At 36.5% G+C, this 23,204-nt stretch overlaps 2 protein-coding genes across 5 annotated transcripts in view; one reads left to right on the plus strand and one right to left on the minus strand.

Moving 5' to 3' along the window:
- Positions 1 to 23,204, minus strand: part of LOC120552569 (NLR family CARD domain-containing protein 3-like) — a 1,238,648-nt gene that overhangs the window by 221,588 nt on the left and 993,856 nt on the right. For 2 of the 4 annotated variants that reach the window (XM_039790739.1, XM_039790741.1), the window contains 9 exons: positions 18,752 to 18,898; positions 17,759 to 17,905; positions 17,186 to 17,277; positions 14,926 to 16,681; positions 13,784 to 13,957; positions 13,237 to 13,410; positions 11,928 to 12,101; positions 11,188 to 11,364; positions 10,209 to 10,982 (listed from right to left, as the gene is read on the minus strand). The exons of 1 other annotated variant lie outside the window; for it this stretch is intronic. In XM_039790739.1, coding sequence (XP_039646673.1) covers positions 10,949 to 10,982; positions 11,188 to 11,364; positions 11,928 to 12,101; positions 13,237 to 13,410; positions 13,784 to 13,957; positions 14,926 to 16,681; positions 17,186 to 17,277; positions 17,759 to 17,905; positions 18,752 to 18,898 — 2,875 coding nt within the window. In that variant the 3' untranslated portion in view covers positions 10,209 to 10,948. Of the gene's footprint in view, positions 1 to 10,208; positions 10,983 to 11,187; positions 11,365 to 11,927; positions 12,102 to 13,236; positions 13,411 to 13,783; positions 13,958 to 14,925; positions 16,682 to 17,185; positions 17,278 to 17,758; positions 17,906 to 18,751; positions 18,899 to 23,204 lie in introns of those variants that run through there. One more of the 4 variants, XM_039790740.1, reaches the window with a different exon arrangement.
- The window catches only part of LOC120552568 (NACHT, LRR and PYD domains-containing protein 12-like), a gene marked incomplete in the record, with an annotated part of 803,490 nt that overhangs the window by 117,410 nt on the left and 662,876 nt on the right, over positions 1 to 23,204 (plus strand).

Genomic DNA, 23,204 nt, shown 5'->3' on the forward strand with positions numbered 1-23,204 from the left:
AGAATATTATTCCGGTGAACTGATTTATTGCAGATAATTGATTTAATTGAACAGGAGTTTTCGGGATGTGCAGCTAAAAGCTGCTGAACCGAGTGGACACATCGGCTTGCGTACGAGTGTAGCGCGGGGGAGAGTGCGACGAGAACCCTTTGCTAAAATGTTAAATAGTCCTGAGATGTTTGTAGATGTTTAACCCCTCTGCTGTGCCTTGAGTCCTTTTTTACAGAACAGTCAACAGTCCCGTCTGTAGATCAGCGTCTTTTAACTTTATGCATGATGTTGTAAAAAAAAAAATAATAATAATAATAACTCCCACAGAGGATCCTCTCTGACTTTTTCTTTTTTTTAACCTCCATTCAGAGTAGGGATGCACCGAATCCAGATTTTTGGGGGTTCGGCTGAATACCGAATCCACTGGTTAAGATTCTGCCGAATCCGAAACCCAATACAGAATCCTTCGTCTGGTTAACTTAAGTTTTTAGCCGGGACTGTCCTTCCTTTGCCGTACCTGAAGTTGCTGCATTCTGGCTGCTGTCTGGAGATTCCTTCGTGCACAACTTGTATTCTTCCAGATGTTTGGTACCAGATGTTGTAACAGCGGCCATGTTGTGTATAGTTTAGGGTCCTCGCCACCACCAGACCAATCAGCATTGAGCAGATTGAACATGTAGCTGGACTTGAACGGCCTTCTTTTGACTGAAAGTTCTGCCAAACAACAACTTGTTCTGCTCACCAGTTCCATGTCCACTTTCTCACAGCCTGCTGCATTGAACGCTCCACCTACGTAAACACCTTCCCGTAATCAATGGCGCCGTCACTACGGCAACCAGCATAGCGCGCCTAGTTCGCGTTTTTACAGTTCGGCAGAAACCCAATCCTGTCAAAAAGCCCAATATTCAGCCGAATCCTGGATTCGGTGCATCCCTGGTTGTAAAATAACTCCCACAGAGGATCCTCTCAGACTCTTTTTCGTCCGTTTAGAGGAACTCAAATTACTGTACTGCCTCCTCTACGTGATGTCCAATCAGTATAAATATCATCTCTATAGTTTTTTCAGAGAGTTCCTCTTGTTAAAAAAGCCTTTTAGTAACGTAACAACAATCACACTTTGACTCTGACTATTTTCTGATGTGAGTTCTGGTGCCTAGAAGAAGAATCACACAGACTATCAGCCCAACTTAAAGCAATACCAGCATCTTTTAACTTCTTCTCCATCTTCCTGCTGGTGTTCCTCATCACTCTCTACTTTTCTTACTTTACGCCTGTAATTTTGTACAAACTTCACAGAGACAGACGGAGGGACGTCTCATGGTGCTGTGATGTCTGTAGTTGATGTCTGAGAGACTCTGAAACCTGGTGCTTCTCTCCCTCCGGGGTTCCTACATGTTCCCCGAACGGTTTGAAATCAACTCTGGGAATTTTCCAGATCAGGAAAAGTTTACTTTTCCGATTTTAGTGACTTTTTATGTGCATGAAAATGGCAAATATGTCCTTGTAACAATACCCTGGTGACCCCCGAAGTGTGAATATTTCAAACAAATGTGTAGGAACCCTTTTTTTTTTTTTTTTCTTGTTCTTTATTTTTAATGAAAGTTGTTTAAAGGCTCTGACACACCAACCCAACGGCCGACCGTGGGCAGAAAAGGCAGTCGGACTGATCCTTCGGCTCCCGTCTCCCCGAGTCGGTCCAAAAAGTGCGTCGGAACACACCGAAGCGACACCGACTTGAGCGTACGTTCTGCGCGTGCGCGAGACGTAATGCGTCTCCATAACCACATGCACCGCTAATCTGTATTATCGGAAATGAGGGAACATCTCTCTAGACCTCGTAAACACAGAGCACGCTGTCGTCAGTCGTTGTTTTCATCAGAGTGAGTTGATAGTAGGGCTGTGCAATTAATCTAAATGTTATCGGGATTATGATTTCGGCTCCCAATGATCACAAAAACAGAATAATCGAGAAAAACAATTATTTAGCTCATTACGTTTTGCAAAGTAAACTCCTATTTTCTCTTTTCTGAATGAAAAAATTAAGTTTAAATAGGAAAAGTATTAAGGCAAATTTCACAGTTGTATGTGGTGTTTTTTTTACTGTTGATTTATTTGACTTTTTCCACTTTTTTTTAAGTTCACTAATTGCAACATATTTCCAGAAGTCAACGAGTAATCGTGTTAAATTATGGTGATTTCAATATTGACCGAAATAATCGTGATTTATATTTTTTTTCCATAACCGAGCAGCCCTAGTTGATAGCAGTCAAAAGGATGGTTGTTTTAATTAATCGCTGAACGGAAGAAAATACGATGGCTAGTAATGAGAAGATACTGGCTTTGTCAGCCCCGGTTTTCTCGCGCACTGATTCGCTAGTCAAGGGCTAGCACTCCACCAATCAGATTGGTCATTGAGTCCGACTGCCCGCTGGCCGATTTAACGAGTCAAATCGGCCAAAATGGACGCCGACAGCTCCTCCTGCTGCCGACGGCATGGAACAGACTCGAGTCACCGACCTCGCCAGAGTGTCCAACGGGCGATTATCTGGTTGGTGTGTCAGCGTCTTTAGATCACGAACTACTTACTGCTGATTCAAATGAGCCTTTTCTATCCTCACGATGTCGATGCATTCGATTGGGGGAGTGACAGCATTTAAACCAGCGATTGATCCCAAAAACAACCCATACAGCCGCTGCTTTTACTGATATAACTCGTGTGTTGTTCAGTGAAATCATCTCCTGTGGAGTTATTAAAAATGTTCTGATGTTGGAAAGGTTTTGAGTGCAAGATGATTTAAGAAACGGCAACGTTTGCAACTCTTAAAGGTTTGTTGTTGTTTGTTTGTGTGCTAACAACGCAGCTCTGAAGTATGTACAGGTTTCCAGAAGTGTTTAAAGATCAGTTTGAGGGTAAAATAGCTTCTTAAATGTCAAAATGGAACATAATTTGATCCTTAAAATGGTAAAAACACGTTAACCCTGTCCTTGTTTAAAGACTGCAGGTTATTTATCGTTTTAGATGTCCGCCTGCGTTAACTTTTCACTCTTCTTGTCAAACCAGGACCACTTTGTATCCTCTGATGACACAGGTGCTGATTTTGTAATGTTTACAGGGATTTTGTTGTTTAAAGTGATGCAGATTAAAATATTATAAATGGTGGTTGTTGTCTGTTTTAATTTAAACATGACTCTGGGTTGAGTAGTAAGTGCTTTTGAAGTTTTGGGAGATTTACATTTAAACTTTGCATTTCTGCTTCCACTTGTCTTCTTACAGGAACATTCACATAACTGACTAAACATTACTATGATCAGATCAGATCCTGTCTGCTTACCGAGTCCCACAAACTGTTTTCCTTTCATTGGTTTGCATTCTGTGCAGCTAGCACTGACTTTATTCCACATATTATACTAGGACTTTATTCAACATACTATTTTATGACTTTTTCACTTTTTTTGACATACTATACTATGGCTTTTTTTTTTTTTCTCATAACAGTATCGCAAACCACCAGAGAAGGAAATGTTGACTTAGGGTCAAATTGACCCGTTTTCAATTTTTGTTTTATATCAGAAAATATGGGAAGTAGAAATAAGCGCTGAAAATGTAAAGAAGAAAAATTTCACATTTTAAAACGTTGGTAAAAGTAAAAACAAACTGTGAAAAAAGTTTTTTTTCAAGGTTGACGAGAAGACAACACAAGGGTTAAGCTGGACAGGTGTCGTGCTTCAGGGAACTGATGGTGTGAAGACGTGATGAAGAAGTGTCCCTACAACCACGGTGACCGGGGAACTCCATCCAGCTGACAGAACTTCAGTGTTCAAAATAACCCTCTAATGGAGGACCTGATCATGATTACATAAAATGTGCATTATACATATGTACTCATTTCATGTGAATAAAGTGCTTTATTTTGGTCTTTTTATTTTATTAAGTAGTAAGGCACCTCTGAAAAAAAGTCACTGTATAGTATGTCGGAAAAAAGTTATAGTATGTTGAAAAAAGTCAGTATAGTGTGTCAAAAAAACAAACTCATTGAAAAAGTCATAATATAGTATGTCGAAAAAAAGTCATAGTATAGTATGTTGTAAAATCATAAAGTCATAGTATAGCATGTTGAGAAAAAGTTAGTATATATGTTGAAAAAGTCATAGTATAGTATGTCGAAAAAAAGCATAAGAGTCATAGTATGTCGACAAAAAGTTGAAAAAAAGTCATAGTATAATGTCGACAAATCCATAAAAACGTCATATGTAAAAAAAAAAAGTCATGTCGAAAAATGTCATAGTATAGTATGTCGAAAAAATTCTAAAAAAGTAATGGTGTGTCGAAAGAAATTATAAATTTTATTAGGTAGTAAGGCTCCTGTGAAAAAAGTCATTGTATAATGTAGGAAAAAATTCTAAAAAAGTTATAGTACGTCCAAAAAGGCATAAAAGAGTCATTAAAAAATTCATAATATAGTATGTAAAAAAAAAAAGTCAAAAAAGTCATAGTATAATGTCGACAAAATCATAAAAACGTCATAGTATAGTAGGTCGAAAAAAATATAAAAAATCATTTAAAAAAGGGTCATAGTATAGTATGTTGAAAAAATCATAAAAAAATATAGTATGTTGAGTAAAAGAATAAAAGAGTCATAATATAGTATGTCAAAAAAATTTCATAAAAAATTCATAATATAGTATTCAACAAAAAGTCGAAAAAAAAGTCATAGGATAATGTCGACAAAATCATAAAAACGTCATAGTATAGTAGGTCTAAAAAAGTCATAATATAGTACGTCGAAAGAAATTATAAAAAAAAGTCATAGTTTAGTATGCCGAAAAAAGTCATAGAAAAGTCATAGTATAGTATTTCGGAAAAATCATAAAAAAGTCATAGTATAGTATGTCCAAAAAAAGTCATAGTCAAATAAAGGTATGTTGAAAAAACCCTAAAAAGTCATAGTATACTATGTCGAAAAAGGTCATAGTATAGTATGTTGAAAGAAATTATAAAAAAGTCATAGTATAGTATGTAAAAAAAAGTCAAAGAAGGTCATAGTATAGGATGCCGAAAAAATCATGAAAAAGTCATAGTATAGTATGTCGAAAAAAGCCCCAAAAAAGTCATAGTATAGTATGTCGAAAAAAGCCCCAAAAAAGTCATAGTATAATATATAAAAAAGAATCATAAAAACATCATAGTATAGTATGTCGAAAAAAGTCATAGTATAGTATGTCGAAAAAATCATAAAAAAGTAATAGTATAATAGATTTAAAAAATCATAAAAACATAGTATAGTATGCCGAAAAAATCATAAAAAAAACATAATATAGTATGTCGAAAAAAGTCCGAAAAAAGTCATAGAAAAGTCATAGTATTGTATGTAGGAAAAATCATAAAAAAGTCATAGTATAGTATGTCATAAAAAAATGGTACAGTATGTCCAAAAAAAGTCATAGTCAAATAAAGGTCATAGTATAGTATGTTGAAAAAACCCTAAAAAGTCATAGTATACTATGTTGAAAAAGGTCATAGTATAGTATGTTGAAAGAAATTATAAAAAAGTCATAGTATAGTATGTAAAAAAAAGTCAAAGAAGGTCATAGTATAGGATGCCGAAAAAAATCATAAAAAAGTCATAGTATAGTATGTCATAAAAAAATGGTACAGTATGTCCAAAAAAAGTCATAGTCAAATAAAGGTCATAGTATAGTATGTTGAAAAAACCCTAAAAAGTAATAGTATACTATGTCGAAAAAGGTCATTGAAAGAAATTATAAAAAAGTCATAGTATAGTATGTCAAAAAAAGTCAAAGAAGGTCATAGTATAGGATGCCGAAAAAATCATGAAAAAGTCATAGTATAGTATGTCGAAAAAGCCCAAAAAAAGTCATAAAAAAGTCATAGTATAATAGATAAAAAAAATCATAAAAACATAGTATAGTATGTTGAAAAAATCATAAAAAATAGTACAGTATGTCAAACAAAGTCATAAGAAAGTCATAGTATAGTACGTCGAAAAAAGTCATAGTATTGTATGTCGAAAAAATCATAAAAAAGTAATAGTATAATAGATTAAAAAAATCATAAAAACATAGTATAGTATGTCGAAAAAATCATCAAAAAATAGTACAGTATGTCAAACAAAGTCATAAGAAAGTCATAGTATAGTACGTCGAAAGAAATTATAATTATAATTATAATTATTATTTGCCGAAAAAAGGTCATAGTATGTGGGAAAAAATCATAAAAAAGTCATAATATAGTATGTCAACAAAAAGTCGAAAAAAAGTCATAGTATAATGTCGACAAAATCATAAAAACGTCATAGTATAGTAGGTCTAAAAAATTATAAAAAATCATAAAAAAACATTGTATAATATGTTTTTTTATGATTTTTTCGACATACTATACTATGACTTTTTAATGAGTATTTTCGACATACTATACTATGACTTTATAAATTATGTTTTCGACATACTATACTATGACTTTTTTATATTTTTTCGACATACTATACTATGACTTTTTTATATTTTTTCGACATACTATACTATGACCTTTTTTATGATTTTCTCGACATACTATACTATGACTTTTTAATGAGTATTTTCTACATACTATACGATGACTTTTTTATTATTTTTTCGACATACTATACTATGACCTTTTTATATTTTTTCGACATACTATACTATGACCTTTTTATAATTTTTTCGACATACTATACTATGACTTTTTTATGATTTTTTTCGACATTCTATACTATGAATTTTTTATAATTTTTTCGACATACTATACTATGACTTTATGACTTTTTTTGACATACTATACTATGACCTTTTAAATAATTTTTTCAACATACTATACTATGACTTTTTTATTATTTTGTTCGACATACTATACTATGACTTTTTTTCAACTTTATTTCGACATATACTATGAACTTTTTTGACTTTTCCACATACTATACTATGACCTTTTTTCGGCATGCTATCCTATGACTTTTTTCAACATACTGTACTATGACTTTTTTTGACATGACTTTTTCTCACATATTATACGATGACTTTTTATAATTTTTTTGACCTACTATACTCTGACATTTTTATGATTTTTGTCGACATTCTATATTATGAATTTTTTATGAAATGTTTTTGACATACTATATTATGACTTTTTTCGACATACAATGACTTTTTTTTCGACATACTATACTATTTTTATCATGATTTTTTTCAACATACTATACTATAACCTTTTTCAACATACTATACTATGACTTTTTTATGATTTCATAGTATAATGTCGACAAAATCATAAAAAGTCATAATATAGTATGTTGAAAAGAAGTCATGTTGAAAAAATCATAAGAAAGTCATAGTATAGCATGTCAAAAGAAATTATAAAAAAATAGTACAGTATGTCCAAAAAAAGTCATAGTCGAAGAAAGGTCATAGTATAGCATGACGAAAAAATCATGAAAAATAGTATAGTATATATATATACATAATATAGTATGTAAAAAAAAAAGTCGAAAAGTCATAGTATAATGTCGACAAAATCATAAAAACGTCAGAGTATAGTAGGTCGAAAAAAATATTAAAAATTATTAAAAAAAGGTCATAGTATAATATGTAAAAAAAAAAAGTAATGTCGAAAAAAGTCATAGAATAGTATGTCGAAAAAATCATAAGAAAGTCAGAGTATAGTATGTCGAAAAAAGTCATAGTATAGCATGTCGAAAAAAGTCATAGTATAGCATGTCAAAAGAAATTATAAAAAAATAGTACAGTATGTCCAAAAAAAGTCATAGTTGAAGAAAGGTCATAGTATAGTATGACTAAAAAATCATAAAAAATAATATAGTATGTCGAAAAAAAAAGTCATATTATAATGTCGACAAAATCATAAAAAAGTCATAGTATAATAGATAAAAAAATCATAAAAACATCATAGTATAGTATGTCGAAAAATCATAAAAAAGTAATAGTATAATAGATTAAAAAATCTTAAAAAAATAGTACAGTATGTCAAAAAAAGTCATAAGAAAGTCATAGAATAGTACGTCGAAAGAAATTATAAAAATAATTCATAGTATAGTATACCGAAAAAAGGTCATAGTATGTGGAAAAAAGTCAAAAAAGGTCATAGTATAGTATGTCGAAAAAATCATAAAAAAGTCATAATATAGTATGTCAACAAAAAGTCAAAAAAAAGTCATAGTATAATGTCGACAAAATCATAAAAACATCATAGTATAGTAGGTCTAAAAAATTATAAAAAATCATAAAAAAATCATTGTATAATATGTCAAAAAAAGTCATAGTATAGTACGTCGAAAGAAATTATAAAAAAAAGTCATAGTATAGTATGTCGAAAAAAGGTCATGGTATGTGGAAAAAAGTCAAAAAAGGTCATAATATAGTATGTCGAAAAAATCATAAAAAAGTCATAATATAGTATGTCGAAAAAAGTCCAAAAGAAGTCATAAAAAAGTCATAGTATAGGATGTCGAAAAAACTAATTAAAAAGTCATAGTATAAATAATTATTTTTTTTTTTTTTTTTTTTTTTTTTTTTTTGTATGGTAACTTTTCATATTTTTAAATTTTTTTTTTTTTTTTTTTTTTTTACATACTAGCACTATAGTATTTTTTTTAATTTTTTTTTTTCGACATACCTCTATGACTTTGTATTTTCGATATACTATACTATGACTTTTTTATTAATTTTCGACATATATACTAGACCACCATTTTTTCGACATACTATACTATGACCTTTTTATATTTTTTCGATATACTATACTATGACCTTTTTATATTTTTTCGACATACTATACTATGACTTTTTAATGAGTATTTTCGACATACTATACTATGACTTTTTTATAAATTTTTCGACATACTAAACTATCACTTTTTATATTTTTTCGACATACTATACTATGACCTTTTTATATTTTTTCGATATACTATACTATGACCTTTTTATAATTTTTCGACATACTATACTATGACTTTTTAATGAGTTTTTTCGACATACTATACTATGACTTTTTTATTATTTTTTCGACATACTATGAACTTTTTGGACTTTTTTCCACATACTATGACCTTTTTTCGGCATACTATACTATAACTTTTTTTGACATGACTTTTTATTACATATTATACTATGACGTTTGTCATTTTGTCGACATTATACTATGACTTTTTTCGACTTTTTGTCGACATACTATATTATGAATTGTTATTGATACTATGACTTTTTTCAACATACAATGACTTTTTTTTCGACATACTATACTATTTTTTTCAAGATTTTTTTCAACATACTATACTATGACTTTTTAATGATTTTTTCAACATACTATACTATGACTTTTTTATTATTTTTTTGATATACTATACTATGACTTTTTAATGACTTTTTTATAACTTTTTTTCGACACACTATACAATTCTTTTCATGATTTTTTCGACATACTATACTACGAATTTTTTATAATTTTTTCGACATACTATACTATGACTTTATGATTTTTTTCGACATACTATACTATGACTTTTTAATGAGTATTTTCGACATACTATACTATGACTTTTTTATTAATTTTTCGACATACTATACTATGACCTTTTTATATTTTTTCGACATACTATACTATGACCTTTTTATATTTTTTCGACATACTATACTATGACTTTTTAATGAGTATTTTCGCATACATATCTTTTTATAATTTTTTTTTTTTTTTTTACTTATTTAACTATTTTTGCATACTATACTATACTATACTCAAAAACATTACACTTACTTTTTTTAACAACACATTTTAATATTATACAAAAGGAGCAGTTATATACATAAAAAAAATAAAGGTTAACAAACTTCATGAAAAAAAGCCCATAAAATACAAATCACATATCTACAGTTTTATCAAGTGCCAAGGTGTGCATCTCAACATCTTTGCACTTACACGCTGCAGAACATGAACTGTGGGGATAACAGCTGCTTCAACATTTATTTCTGAGGAAAAAAAGATCCACAGGTTGACCACGTGTCTGTGTTCATATACACTACAGGTCAAAAGTTTGGACACACCTTCTCATTCAATGCGTTTCCTTTTTATTTTCATGACTATTTACATTGTAGATTCTCACTGAAGGCATCAAAACTATGAATGAACACATATGGAATTATGTACTTAACAAAAAAGTGTGAAATATCTGAAAACATGTCTTATATTTTAGATTCTTCAAAGTAGAAAAAAAAAAAAAATTTACAGCAAAAATGGAGTCAGGATTATTTTCCTGTGTACTTGCAATATTTCTTATAGACACACACAATCAATAATGGAATCTACAGTCCGCATGTTAATTACTTTACATCAAAAATGATTTCCAAAATAAATTATCAACATCCAGACATAATCCGTTTGTAGTCGGTTGAGAAACTGCAGTAGTCTTGATTCAATTCAGGTTTTATCTTATGTTTGTTACAAGCAAAAATGTATCTGTTATAATGTAGGAATCGGCTGGTATTAGTGGTAATTAAGTAACTTTATACATGCAATTTCAACTTATATTATTTAGAAATATGTGGGAATTAACTGCAATACTGCATTGTTCCACAGGATGGAACAGAAAGCAAAGCAGACATATCTATTTAAATGTGTTAATGTAGAGTTGTTTATAAACAGATCTAATCTGCAGAGGTACTTTGGGTTCAGAACATCTGACTGAATTAAGAGAAGATGAAACCCAGATCCAGGTGGAGGGTGGAGGAGGTGGTTGAAGGTGGAGCAGGAGTGGAGGAGTCTCAGTGTGTCGGCAGACACTGTGTAGAAGGACAGAGCAGCAACAGAGTGGTCCAGATACTCTGATGATACTCTGACAGATCCAGAGGAACACACAGGGATGATGGTGGACTCCACATTATGTCCCAACACTATACAACTTTCTGATCACTCTGACACAGATCCCCACTGCCAATTCCATCTGATGAGAACAGAAGTGATAAATGAGTGTTTACAGAGAGTCCCTTCAACAGCTGTCAGTCAGAGATGCAGCACATCCAGTATAAAGACAGCAGGGACTTCAGTCCAATTTGGACAAAAAGTGGCTGTGTAGCATAGCCTGCTTCCTTTCAGCTATTATGTTAACATATTGGAGAGACACACTGAGCTACCAGCCCTCTGCTTACCCCAGAATATCCAGTCTACAATGTGGACTTTTCTTCAGGTCAGACAGCAGCTTCACCTCTGACTTCTTCAGGTTGTTGTTGTTATACAGCCACAGCTCACTCAGATGGGAGGGGTTGGACATCAGAGCTGAGGCCAGAGAAGCACAGCTGATCTCTGACAAACTGCAGCGATTCAAACTGAATAAAGAATACATGAATTAGATACAAATCCATTTATAATCCAATCAGATGTTTTGAGGTTTTAAATCAGTGAGCTTTTCCTTCAAATAAGTAGAGTGACTTTATCATTGTGTTATTGTGGATCATCATGTCAGCTTTCTACAGACATCATCCAAATATCACCACAACTTTCATACACCTTTTCATGTCAACACAGATTAATAACATGCTGCTCATCTCAGTCAGGTCTGTGATTACAGGATCAATACTATATTGATCCTTTAAACAGCTGTGTGTTCTGAAGAATTAATATCATCGATCAGACATTTGTAAAAATTTGAAAAAAAGATCTTCTGTATACAGGTGACCATTTACCAAAAATATCAAACATTAATTTACTTTAACAACTAACAGTGCACAATTATCTACAATTTCTTCAACAAGTATTTTGTGACTGCAGACCAAATTTAGTACGCAAAACAATTTATGAAAAAAAGAATAAATTAGGTTCAATCGTTATTTAAAAATCGTTGTTTAAAAACATTAGATCTAGAATAGTAATGCAGGGCCAGTGAACTGACCTCAGAGTTTCCAGTTTACAGTGTGGACTCTCCAAAAAACCACACAGCAGCTTCACTCCTGAATCCTGCAGTTTGTTGAGACCCAGCTCCAGATTCCTCAGATGGGAGGGGTTGGACTTCAGCGCTGAGGCCAGAGAAGCACTGCTGCTCTCTGACAAACTGCAGTGATACAATCTGAATAAAGAATAAATGATGTAAGTTTAAAAGACAATGTTCCCACTTGAAATCATTCAATGTTTAATAATATGTTATCCTAAAATCCTAAAGGTTTAGAATGAAGAAGTTTAGAAAATGTAAACTCCAAAAATCTGGACCCAACAGGATGCAGGTTAAAAACGGTATAATACAAAGAGTGAAAAAGAGCTTTTATTAATATTAAGGACAACATGCTGCTACTTCAATAAAGACGTAGTTGGCCGTTAGTGGACAAGTGGTTTAACACACTTATCACATTTGTACATTGTTGTTCTTGTCATCAATTCTTGTGTTCAGCCTCTAACCAACAGTGAATAAATCTCCTTAAAAATATTGTGTGCATCACAGCCTGATATATCATAAAAACAGACAAGTGAGCCTCACTGTTGAACTGAGTTACATGTTCCTTCATCACCATGAACACACTCACACACACTTATACTAAATCCCACATACAGTCTACACAAGTGTACAAGTACAAGTGACAGTCAAAGCTACACCAGACTCCCTGTCTGTCCATGCTACACTGAGCGCTGGTCAGTCAGTCTTCAACCAACTGTGGTAGGAAAATAATGGAATGATACATGGATGACAGTAAAACCCCAGCTGTGATTGCTGGACTTCTGCGGAGCTTCTGGTCTGTATAAAGACTGCATGGTTACTAAATGTAATGATGGTTCTATAAAATAAGTATTTTGCAGGCTTCAGTCAGACTGATCTCAGAGCTGTGACAAAGGTGAACTGATCAATAGTTTAGTGTTGAAATGAGAGAACAAACACATCAGATTTGATGGTTCGACAGTTTGATGTTTCTGTACACATTGTGATGCTGTCAGCTGTAATCCAGCTTTATTTCCTGCAGACATAAAGAAAACAACAGTCCTCTTCACATCAACTCAAACATTATCACAACAAGCTTCTGGCTCATCTGATGGGCTGACTGCTCTCTCTCTCTCTCTCTGTCCAATCCTGAGGCCTGTCACCATTCACCTCTCACAACTTCACTGAGAAGGTTGAAAGTTTACAGGAAATACTAGATCTCTGCTTTGATACTGACTGTGTTTAGTTTAATACTGCTGAGTCCAACATGGACTGACTTCAACCCTCTACTTACTCCAGAGTCTTCAGTCTACATTGTGGACTCTCCAGAAAACCACACAGCAGCTTCACTCCTGAATCCTGCAGCACGTTGTTACCCAGGTCCAGCTCACTCAGATGGGAAGGGTTGGACTTCAGAGCTGAGGCCAGACAAGCACAGCTGATCGCTGACAAACTGCAGCGATACATTCTGAAAAAGAATAAATGATGTAACTTTAGAAGACAATGAATGACACCTGAACCCAACAGGACGAAGGTTAAAAACTGAAAAAGAGCTCTCATTAATAGTGGAAGATGATACAGATGAAGTGTAGCCTCATGTGCTTTGTTGATTAAATCTGGTTGGTTTGTCAAATAAATGTTATGGTTCAGCAGATATTACAACCTGACTTCTCTATTGGCTGTTGAAATGGGTATAAAACCAGCTGGCATGAGTCGAGCTGAAACGGGTCGGATCAGACCACGGCAACTTATTTCCTGCAACGTTCTAAGATGATTTTGTCTCGTCGCTAGTCTTTGGTCAAAAATGGGCTTCATATACAAGCTACAGTCAGTGGACTTACCTCAAAGTCTCCAGTCGACAGTTTGGACTCTTTAATCCAGCTGACAGAAGCTTCACTCCTGAGTCCTGCAGGTTGTTCTTACTCAGGTCCAGCTCTCTCAGATGGGAGGGGTTGTACTTCAGCGCTGAGGCCACAACTTTGCAGTGAGCCTCAGAGAGTCCACAGCCTGAAAGTCTGTCACAACACATTTATTAATGTAACTATAAAAGACAACACTTTATATTTACCTCATGCATTTGATGATAAAACAGTTTTGATGAACATTTGCTCTTCACAGTGGTTCAGCTAATCTTTTCTCACTGTGTTTGACATGAAGCAATGCTCATTTCTCTTTCTTATACCTGACTTTAATCTTTGTTTTGCTTTAATCTTGCAGATAAAAGGAGAGGAAATGCAGTTACATCCATATTGTCCACAGTCTGTCCACAGTGTGATATGATCATGAGTCTGTCTCCACAAAGTTAGCATGAGGTCATCTTTATTGGAAAACTCAGTGAACAATTATCTGCTGCTGTCAGGTTCACATCCATATGTGGGAAAATAAAAAATAAAAAAGACAACATAACAAAAAAAATGCCCCACTGATCAGTTCAACATACTTAGGGGTTTTATAGCAACAGTCCGAAATGACATGTGGTTTTTGTGGCGGTTAATTAGATAGATATTGTTGTGTGACTGACATCACCAAATCAGTTCATGTAATAATAACTTTCAGTGTTCAGCCCGGTGTCAAGTGTCTTGCAAATGTTTTTTTCAATGAGAGCCCGGCTGGGGCCAGTCACAGAATGATGGCAGCATTAAACGTATAGTAAGCAATGTTAATCCAATTCACTTTTGGTCAAATTCAGCAAATATCTCCTCACAGTCACCTAGCTCTCTATTTTCTGTGAACAGAAAGAAGCGCACAACCAACAAAACACTATTTCAGCCGGCCAAGAGTTTTTTGCTAATCCACAACCTAACGTGAGCTAAAGTCGACATATTTCATTTAGTCAGAGGAGACAATAACACCAATGAACTGTGTTCTTTAACTTTACAGCAATAATTAGAAACAAATGGAACACTATTTTAAAGTATGTATATTTGAGGAACTAAATGACTTGTATACATTGATTTATAATGTTAATCACATCTGGACTTACAGAGCCTTTCTGCAGTTCCTCACAGCTGGAATCAGTCTCAGTCGTCCCTCCACTGTTGTGTTGTACTTCTTCAGGTCCAACTCATCCAGAACCTCCTCTGACATCTGCAGCATGTAGGCCAGAGCTGAGCAGTGGATCTCAGAGAGTTTCTTCTTCGATCTGTTCTTTGACTTCAGGAACTCTTGGATCTCCTGATGGACTGAGTGGTCGTTCATCTCCGTCAGACAGTGGAAGATGTTGATGCTTCTGTCAGGAGAGATCGTATCACTGTTCATCTTCTTCAGGTTGTTGATGACTCTCTGAATGACTTCTGGACTGTTGTCTGTCTCACCCACCAGGCATCCTAAGAGTCTCTGGTTGGACTCCAGAGAGAGGCCATGAAGGAAGCGGACAAATAGGTCCAGGTGGCCATTCTTACTTTCAAGGCATTTCTCCATTGCGTTCTGCAAGTAGACATCCAGAGACATCTTCCCCAGGAAGTCCTCCAGTACCTTTGTGTTCCTGTTGGTGTAACAGTGGTGGAAGTAGACTGCAGCCAGAAACTCCTGAACGCTCAGATGAACGAAGCAGTAGACTGTTTTCTGGAAGATCACACTCTCTCTTTTGAAGATCTGTGTACAAACTCCTGAGTACAGCGAGGCCTCTGTGACATCCAGACCACAGCGCTCCAGGTCTTCTTGGTAGAACATGATGTTTCCTTTCTGCAGCTGTTCAAATGCCAGCTGCCCCAGCTTCAGAAGAACTTCCCTGTCAGCCTCCATCAGCTCCTGTGGACTCGTCTCATGTCCCTCTGCATACTTCTGCTTCTTCTTCTTTGTCTGAACCAGCAGGAAGTGTGAGTACATGTCAGTCAGGGTCTTGGGCAGCTCTCCTCTCTGGTCTGTAGTCCACATGTGGACCAGAACTGTAGCAGTGATCCAGCAGAAGACTGGGATCAGACACATGATGTGGAGGCTCCTGGATGTCTTGATGTGGGAGATGATTCTGCTGGACAGCTTCTCATCACTGACTCTCTTCCTGAAGTACTCCTCCTTCTGGTCGTCAGTGAAGCCTTGTACTTCTGTTACCCTGTCAACACATGCAGGAGGGATCTGATTGGCTGCTGTAGGTCGGGAAGTTGTCCAGATGAAAGCCAAGGGAAGCAGCTTCCCCTCAATGAGGTTTGTCAACAGCACATTGACCGATGACTTTTGTGTGACATCCGAAACAACCTCATTGTTGTTGAAATCCAGGTAAAGTCTGCTTTCATCCAGGCCATCAAAGATGAAGAGAACTTTAGAGCCAGCGAGCTGCTCTGCTGTGACCTCCTGTAATGTTGGATGGAAAACATGGAGCAGCTCCAGAAGACTGTACTGCTCATCTTTGACTAAGTTCAGCTCCCTGAAGGAAAGAGGAATCACCAGACTGATATCTTGGTTTTCCAAATCCTCGGCCCAGTCCAGACAGAACTTCTGCACTGAAAAGGTTTTTCCAACGCCAGCAACACCGAGCATCAGAACAACTCTGATGTGTTTCTGTTGGTCAGATAACGCTTTAAAGATGTTGCAGCACCTGATTGGAGTTTCATGGAAAGTCTTCATCTTCTCAAGCTGCCAAACCTCATGTTGGGTATTAACTTCTTCACTCCATCCCTCTGTGATGTAGAGCGAAATGTAGATCCTGTTAAGGGGAGTTCCACTTGTTGTATCAGCTCCTTCAGTAACACGTTCACATTTCCTCTTCACACTGATCTTATGTTTATGCTGCACAACATTTACTGGCAAAAGAACAAAAGTGAGAGACAAATAAGAAAAGTTGGCAATCTGGTGATTATTTTATTACCAATATGAAAACAATTAATATGAGAACATATAAAAAAGTAAAGGTTATAAAGTAATCATCCCATCCCAACATGTGCATGAGCAGTGATTGACACGCAGTTAGACACCCCCCGCCCCCCGGCCCTGATTGGTGCATCTGAACAGGGAGCGGTGGATTTTTGCAAATCTCACTACAGGATGTAGGTGGAGCCAGAGGAGCTGGATTTTTTTTAAATGACCTTCATGTAGTTCTACTGGAACATAGGGTCAGTTTCAGCAAATATGACAGAAAGTTAGTTGTATAAGTCTTACCTACTGCACCTTTTAAAATGTAATATTTACAATGATTAACGGTTAGCTGTATGCACAAACATTGTCAAATGTACGACAAAACAAATGTCACTGTATTAAAAACAAGTCGTGTTTTCAGATATGAAAATATCAGCAGACAGATGTCTTACTTTGAACAGTGCTGGTCTGACCGGCTGTCTGCAGTCTAGTTCTGGGTCGGCATCTGGAAGGCTGCTCCTTAGAAACATCACTCCTTCTCTTTCTGTAAAGACATTTCTTTAAAACTAAAATGATTTGTTGATTACTGCTGAAAAATATCAACCTTTGTCTATGAAATACATCATGTAACAGTGATTCTCTGGTTTAAGTCCAGATTTGTTTCCTGTCACTTTCTATTGCCATCTATCAAATGAAGGCATGATTCAAATATTCTAAAAAAACAGAAGTGGTCCAAAATTACATTTTGTATTTTTTTGAAGATTATTTTTGGGTCTTTTTCTGCCTTTAATCAACAGCACAGCTAGGTGAGAAAGAGAGGGAAGACATTCAGGAAATCGTCATAGGTCGAACTCGAACCCTGGACCACTGCATCGAGGCATAAACCTCCAAGTATATGTGCACCTGCTCTACATATAAATTAGATAGCAGCAATTCTCTTACTTTGAGTCTGAGGGTCCAGGTTCATTACTGAAGAATGGAGGCTGAAACTTCAGAGAGTTGGGAGTAGCAGTTCTCTTACTTACTTTGTGTCTGAGGGTCCAGGTTCATTACTGAACTTCATAGGCGTATCTTTGGACCGGTCACTCTTCATAGACAGACAGCCAGAGACTAGAGACTCTGCTCCATCCTCCTCTTCTTGCAAATCACTCATCTTCTGATCTGAAGTCAGACTGAGAGGTAAAACAGAAACACTGACTGACTGTGTGTGCTCACAACAAAGGATTAGGTTTATTCAGGAGTCACACGCAAGACTGAGACTACAGGAAGTGAGACACACACACACATGGACCAGTCACTCTTCATAGACTGACAGCGTGATATAAGAAACTCTGCTCTACGTCTGTGGTACTGAACTCTGCAAACACCAAGATGTTTTTATTCTAATTCCTTGAATATTTGATAAATTCTCTTTTTAAAAGCCATTTAGAAAGCTCGTAATACACAAATTACTGTTATTGTCAATAATTAGGAGGCTTACAAGTTGCATTAGTCCTTAGATTGCATTAGATTTCAGCTTTCCTTGATGACTGAAATCTGTCACAGATACAAAGAGGACAATTCATAAGGACCACCTAACGTCATAGTACTTTGCTGCCACCATTTTTGTGTTCGGTCACAGCATAGCAACCAGTAAGACTGATACGTGGTACACAGAAGAACATTTGCCTAACAGACTAGTACAATATGCCTGGCATATGCTGGTGCATTTGGCTGTAGTAACAGTCGTATAAGAAACCCCGGACTACAATTTTATTCAGGGACTCTAGGGAGCTGCATGATTAGGGAATGTTTTGTTTCAGGACGGTCTCCTTTTGGAGGTCGGTGGGCCTGCCACACTTTTGCATACTTCCCAGAGACAGAGATAGGCTGAACTAGGCTTTAGCATTTGTGTTTTAGGCGACTGAAATATTTTTGTTGAAGGTTCAGTTAAACGCAATGCTTTCAGCATGGGTTTAAATACTCCTTCAGGAAGACAGAAACTTCAGAGAGTTGGGAGTAGCAGTTCTCTTACTTACTTTGTGTCTGAGGGTCCAGGTTCATTACTGAACTTCATAGGCGTATCTTTGGACTGGTCACTCTTCATAGACTGACAGCCGGATACTAGAGACTCTGCTCCATCCTCCTCTTCCTGCAAATCACTCATCTTCTGATCTGAAGTCAGTCTGAGAGGTAAAACAGGAACACCGACGGTGAGCTCACAACATTTAAAGGAATCAAATTTGTTAAAAACACACACACACACACACACACAAAAATTGCCACTGTTTATCATACCAACTGCTTTAATTATTATGAATCATATTTCTCTATATCTGTGTAACTGTATTAGTGTCTCTGTTGTCCCAACCGGCAGCGGCAGATCCCCGCCCACCAAGAGCCTGGGTCTGTCTGAGGTTTCTCGCCACTGTTGCACCAAATGCTTGCTCTTGGGGAAATTGTTAGAATTGTTGGGTCTTTGTAAATCACGGTGTGGTCTAGACCTACTCTATCTGTAAAGTGTCTTGAGATAACTTTTTTTATGATTTGATACTATAAATAAAATTTAATTGAATGGTGGCCGACTGGCAGAGAAGGGACTTTGCATCTCTATAAAGTCTCTCCGAACGTGCCTTGATCTTTGAATCCGCTGACTCCACCCAGTTGACTGATTTGTTCGGCATTGTGACATGAAACAGTGGTTTCTCAGTTTAAAAAAAAAAAAAAATCGATCCAATGAGCATCGAGGTGACGCCATGGTCAAACAATAGGCTCGTTCGAGATGAACTGCGCCTCGCCTGAATAGCGGACGAGAGCAGGCGGCAGCAGCCGGGGGCGGTGACAAAAGTCTGCGGTCAAGTCGGACAGTTTTCCAGCTGATTCCAGCAGCCTTCAGGCTGAACAGGAAGTGACAGAAACACTGTGGTCAAATTCCGATTTAATAAAATGTTATCAGACCCATATATCAGCTCCTACACAGTCTCCAGTTGTTTTTATTATGACAGAGTAGCTGTCAAAATGCTCTACATGCGATCTGTTGCTGATTTTAATTAACAACACACTGTAGATGATCCATGATCTGAACAGATTTAGTCTCTTCTAAACATCACTATCAGCCACACAACATGTGTTTTACACAGAATAAGCCTTTAAATCAGACAAATCACAGTTAAAATACCTCCGATTCTAAATCAATAAAAAGTTTATATAAAACATCATCATGTTGAGTTGATTCTGAACCAATCAGCTGTTCGATCAGCTGAGAGGTCGGCGTTTCCCAGCATGCCCCCTGGGTCCGCCTGGCTCTTGCAGTCGGTGGAGAGCAACTGCGGCGCCTGGCTCTAAAAACTGCGGCCGCCTTGATCTCGTGAGATTATCGTTGCCCACGTGTGCATGACGTCAGAGCAAGTCGGGATCAAGTCGGACACAAACCTAACCGGCATGCATTGGGCGGCGATCGCCGGTGATCGATTCTGCACAGATCTGGCTCATCTCGAACGAGCCAAGTCAAGCTGTGTGCTGGAACCAAGGTGGAGCCATAAAAACAATGGTAACGTTTATTTGCCTGGGTACAAACCTTTGAATCTACAGACTAGGGCTGCACAATTAATCACAATTTTATCGAAATCGCAACATGGACTAGCACAATATCCAAATCGCAGGGGCAGTGCAATATCCATTGAAGGCAAAATATGTGTCTAACCATTCTGAATGAAGCATTGTGTTGCTGCAGAGACTCCCGGCCTACAAATCCTATCCTACAGACTACAGAAAACATCTTTGTTTGGTACAGATCCTCGCAAAAATCACACTATAATAATTTTATTTTTTTTAAAGGGGTGATAGAATGATTATATAGGGTATTTCACACTGTTCCTTATGGTCTCCTAATGGGGTATGTAACATTAGTTGGGCTGAAAATGGCCTGGTTGATATTTTATTGGCCCTTATGCATCCCTGTGTTTTGGCCCTATTTGTAACAAGAGCTTTTCTTCCAAATATGGTATGGTCATGAATATTTAGATGAGCTGCGCGCTGATTGGTTGAGCGACTTGCCATACGCAGACATTAGAGACGCGCTGATTGGTTGAGCGACTTGCCATACGCAGACATTAGAGACGCGCTGATTGGTTGAGCGAATCCCCAATACACACACATTAGAGAAGCGACAGAATCTCATATTCCAGACACTGCAATGTTTCATTACCAAATTCACTTCTGAGACTTTTTTAAGCGAGAAATCAACTATATAAAGCTCAAATATGGGCCGTTTTACAAAAATGTATGGCTAATTGCAAATTTGGTAAGACGTGTCGGACTTTAGGAGCTCCACACAGTCTGACGAGAAAGCGGCAGCCTGCTGGGCTCCATACCCAGGGCAAAGTCACCCTTTGTGGATACTGCACTACGGGGCTCTGCGGCCAGCTGCCGGCATAACTAATATATTTACAGTTTGAATTTCGTCACGCCACTTATATAACATCATTCCCCAATGTCTTATAAAGCTAACTGTTGTGTCCGATTTGATTTTAAGGCATTTTTATGAACGCGAGGCGTCTTTGTAGGACCAGCAGCTGCTTATTGCTATATGTCCCATTCATTACAATGGGGAAATATCGCAGCTAGCTAGCTACACTGTCGCCATAACTAAATTATATTTACAGTTTGAATTTCGATACACAATCATCCCCTATACAACATCATTCCCTTGTCTTATAAAGCTAACCGTTGTGTCCGATTTGACTTTAAGGCATTTTTATGAACGCAAGGCGTCTTTGTAGGACGAGCAGCTGCTAGCTATATGTCCCATTCATTACAATGTGGAAATATCGCAGCTTGCTCACTTTCGCATAACTAAATTATATTTACAGTTTGAATTTCGTCACGGCATGAATATTACAGGTTCCTCAAGGTCTTACAAAGCTTAGCTAACACTTGTCCGATTTCGGATTTCAATTGAATGTATTTTTGTGAATGTCAGAGTTAGGAGGAGGCTAGCTAGCTCTCATTGATGGACTCCATCTCACCGCGGCTCTATCAATGAGACTTCGCGGACAAGAGGGTTATTTCCCGATTGTTTGTTTAAATAACTCAACACACATACCCATTATAAGATTAACTGGAACCTGCGGGCTGCGGTAAAAGATTGCGGCGTAACAAGCTCGCTGACACTGCCGGTCAGGGCGGCGATGTAGCAACCCAGGCAGCACCGGCGCTAAACTCCGACACACAGTCGGAGAAAATTTGCAATTAGCCATCCTTTTTCGTAAAGCGGTCCATATTTGAGCTTTATATGGTTGATTTCTCGCATAAAAAAGTTTCAGAAGTGAATTTTGTAATGGAATAGCAGAGATCTGCGTGACCTAGCTAGATTCAGAAGACTACCTGATCTCAGGTCAGTTGTGTAGCCTATGTAAATGTACTACCTGATCTCAGGTCAGTTGTGTAGCCTATGTAAATGTTGGGGCGTGACCGTTCTCTTAATACACCCATGGGCTGACAAAGGTTCCGGTTTTTGGGAGGTTGACGTCAACTTCCAGCTTTGTTGGGATTCGCCCGTTTTCAGCGGCAGTTTCAAAATATGAGATTTTCATAGTAAAGGGGTGTCAATGGGACTTTGAGCTTCTATGTATGTCCTATTTACCCACCGAACTGTCGTTATTCAACTATGACAGGGTAAAATCGGTTTTGCATTCTATCACCCCTTTAAATTGTAATACTTTTTATGAAGTACAGTACAGGCCAAAAGTTTGGACACACCTTCTCATTCACTGTGTTTCCTTTTTATTTTCATGACTATTTACATTGTAGATTCTCACTGAAGGCATCAAAACTATGAATGAACACATATGGAATTATGTACTTAACAAAAAAGTGTGAAATAACTGAAAACATGTCTTATATTTTAGATTCTTCAAAGTAGCCACCCTTTGCTTTTTTTGATAACTCTGCAAACCCTTGGTGTTCTCTCAATGAGCTTCATGAGGTAGTCACCTGAAATGGTTTTACCTTCACAGGTGTGCTTTGTCAGGGTTAATTAGTGGAAGTTTTTCTCTTATTAATAAAAAAGCAAAGGTTGGCTACTTTGAAGAATCTAAAATATAAGACATGTTTTCAGTGATTTCACACTTTTTTGTTAAGTACATAATTCCATATGTGTTCATTCATAGTTTTGATGCCTTCAGTGAGAATCTACAATGTAAATAGTTATGGAAATAAAGAAACACATTGAATGAGAAGGTGTGTCCAAACTTTTGGCCTGTACTGTAAATGATTTATGATAATGATATAAAAATGATCATTCCCTATCGCAATTGCAATATCAGTCAAAATAATCGCAGTTAGATATTTCCCTCATATCGTGCAGCCCTAGTACAGACCTTTGAATCTGCCCCCTCCACGGAGTGTAAAGGATAACAATACTCTCTGATATCAGGCAACAGCTGAACCAGATTGTTGGCAGAGCTACGTATCACGGTCGTCTTAAAACAT

The sequence above is a fragment of the Perca fluviatilis genome, chromosome 22 (genome assembly GCF_010015445.1).
Source record: "Perca fluviatilis chromosome 22, GENO_Pfluv_1.0, whole genome shotgun sequence".
Lineage (NCBI taxonomy): Eukaryota > Metazoa > Chordata > Actinopteri > Perciformes > Percidae > Perca > Perca fluviatilis.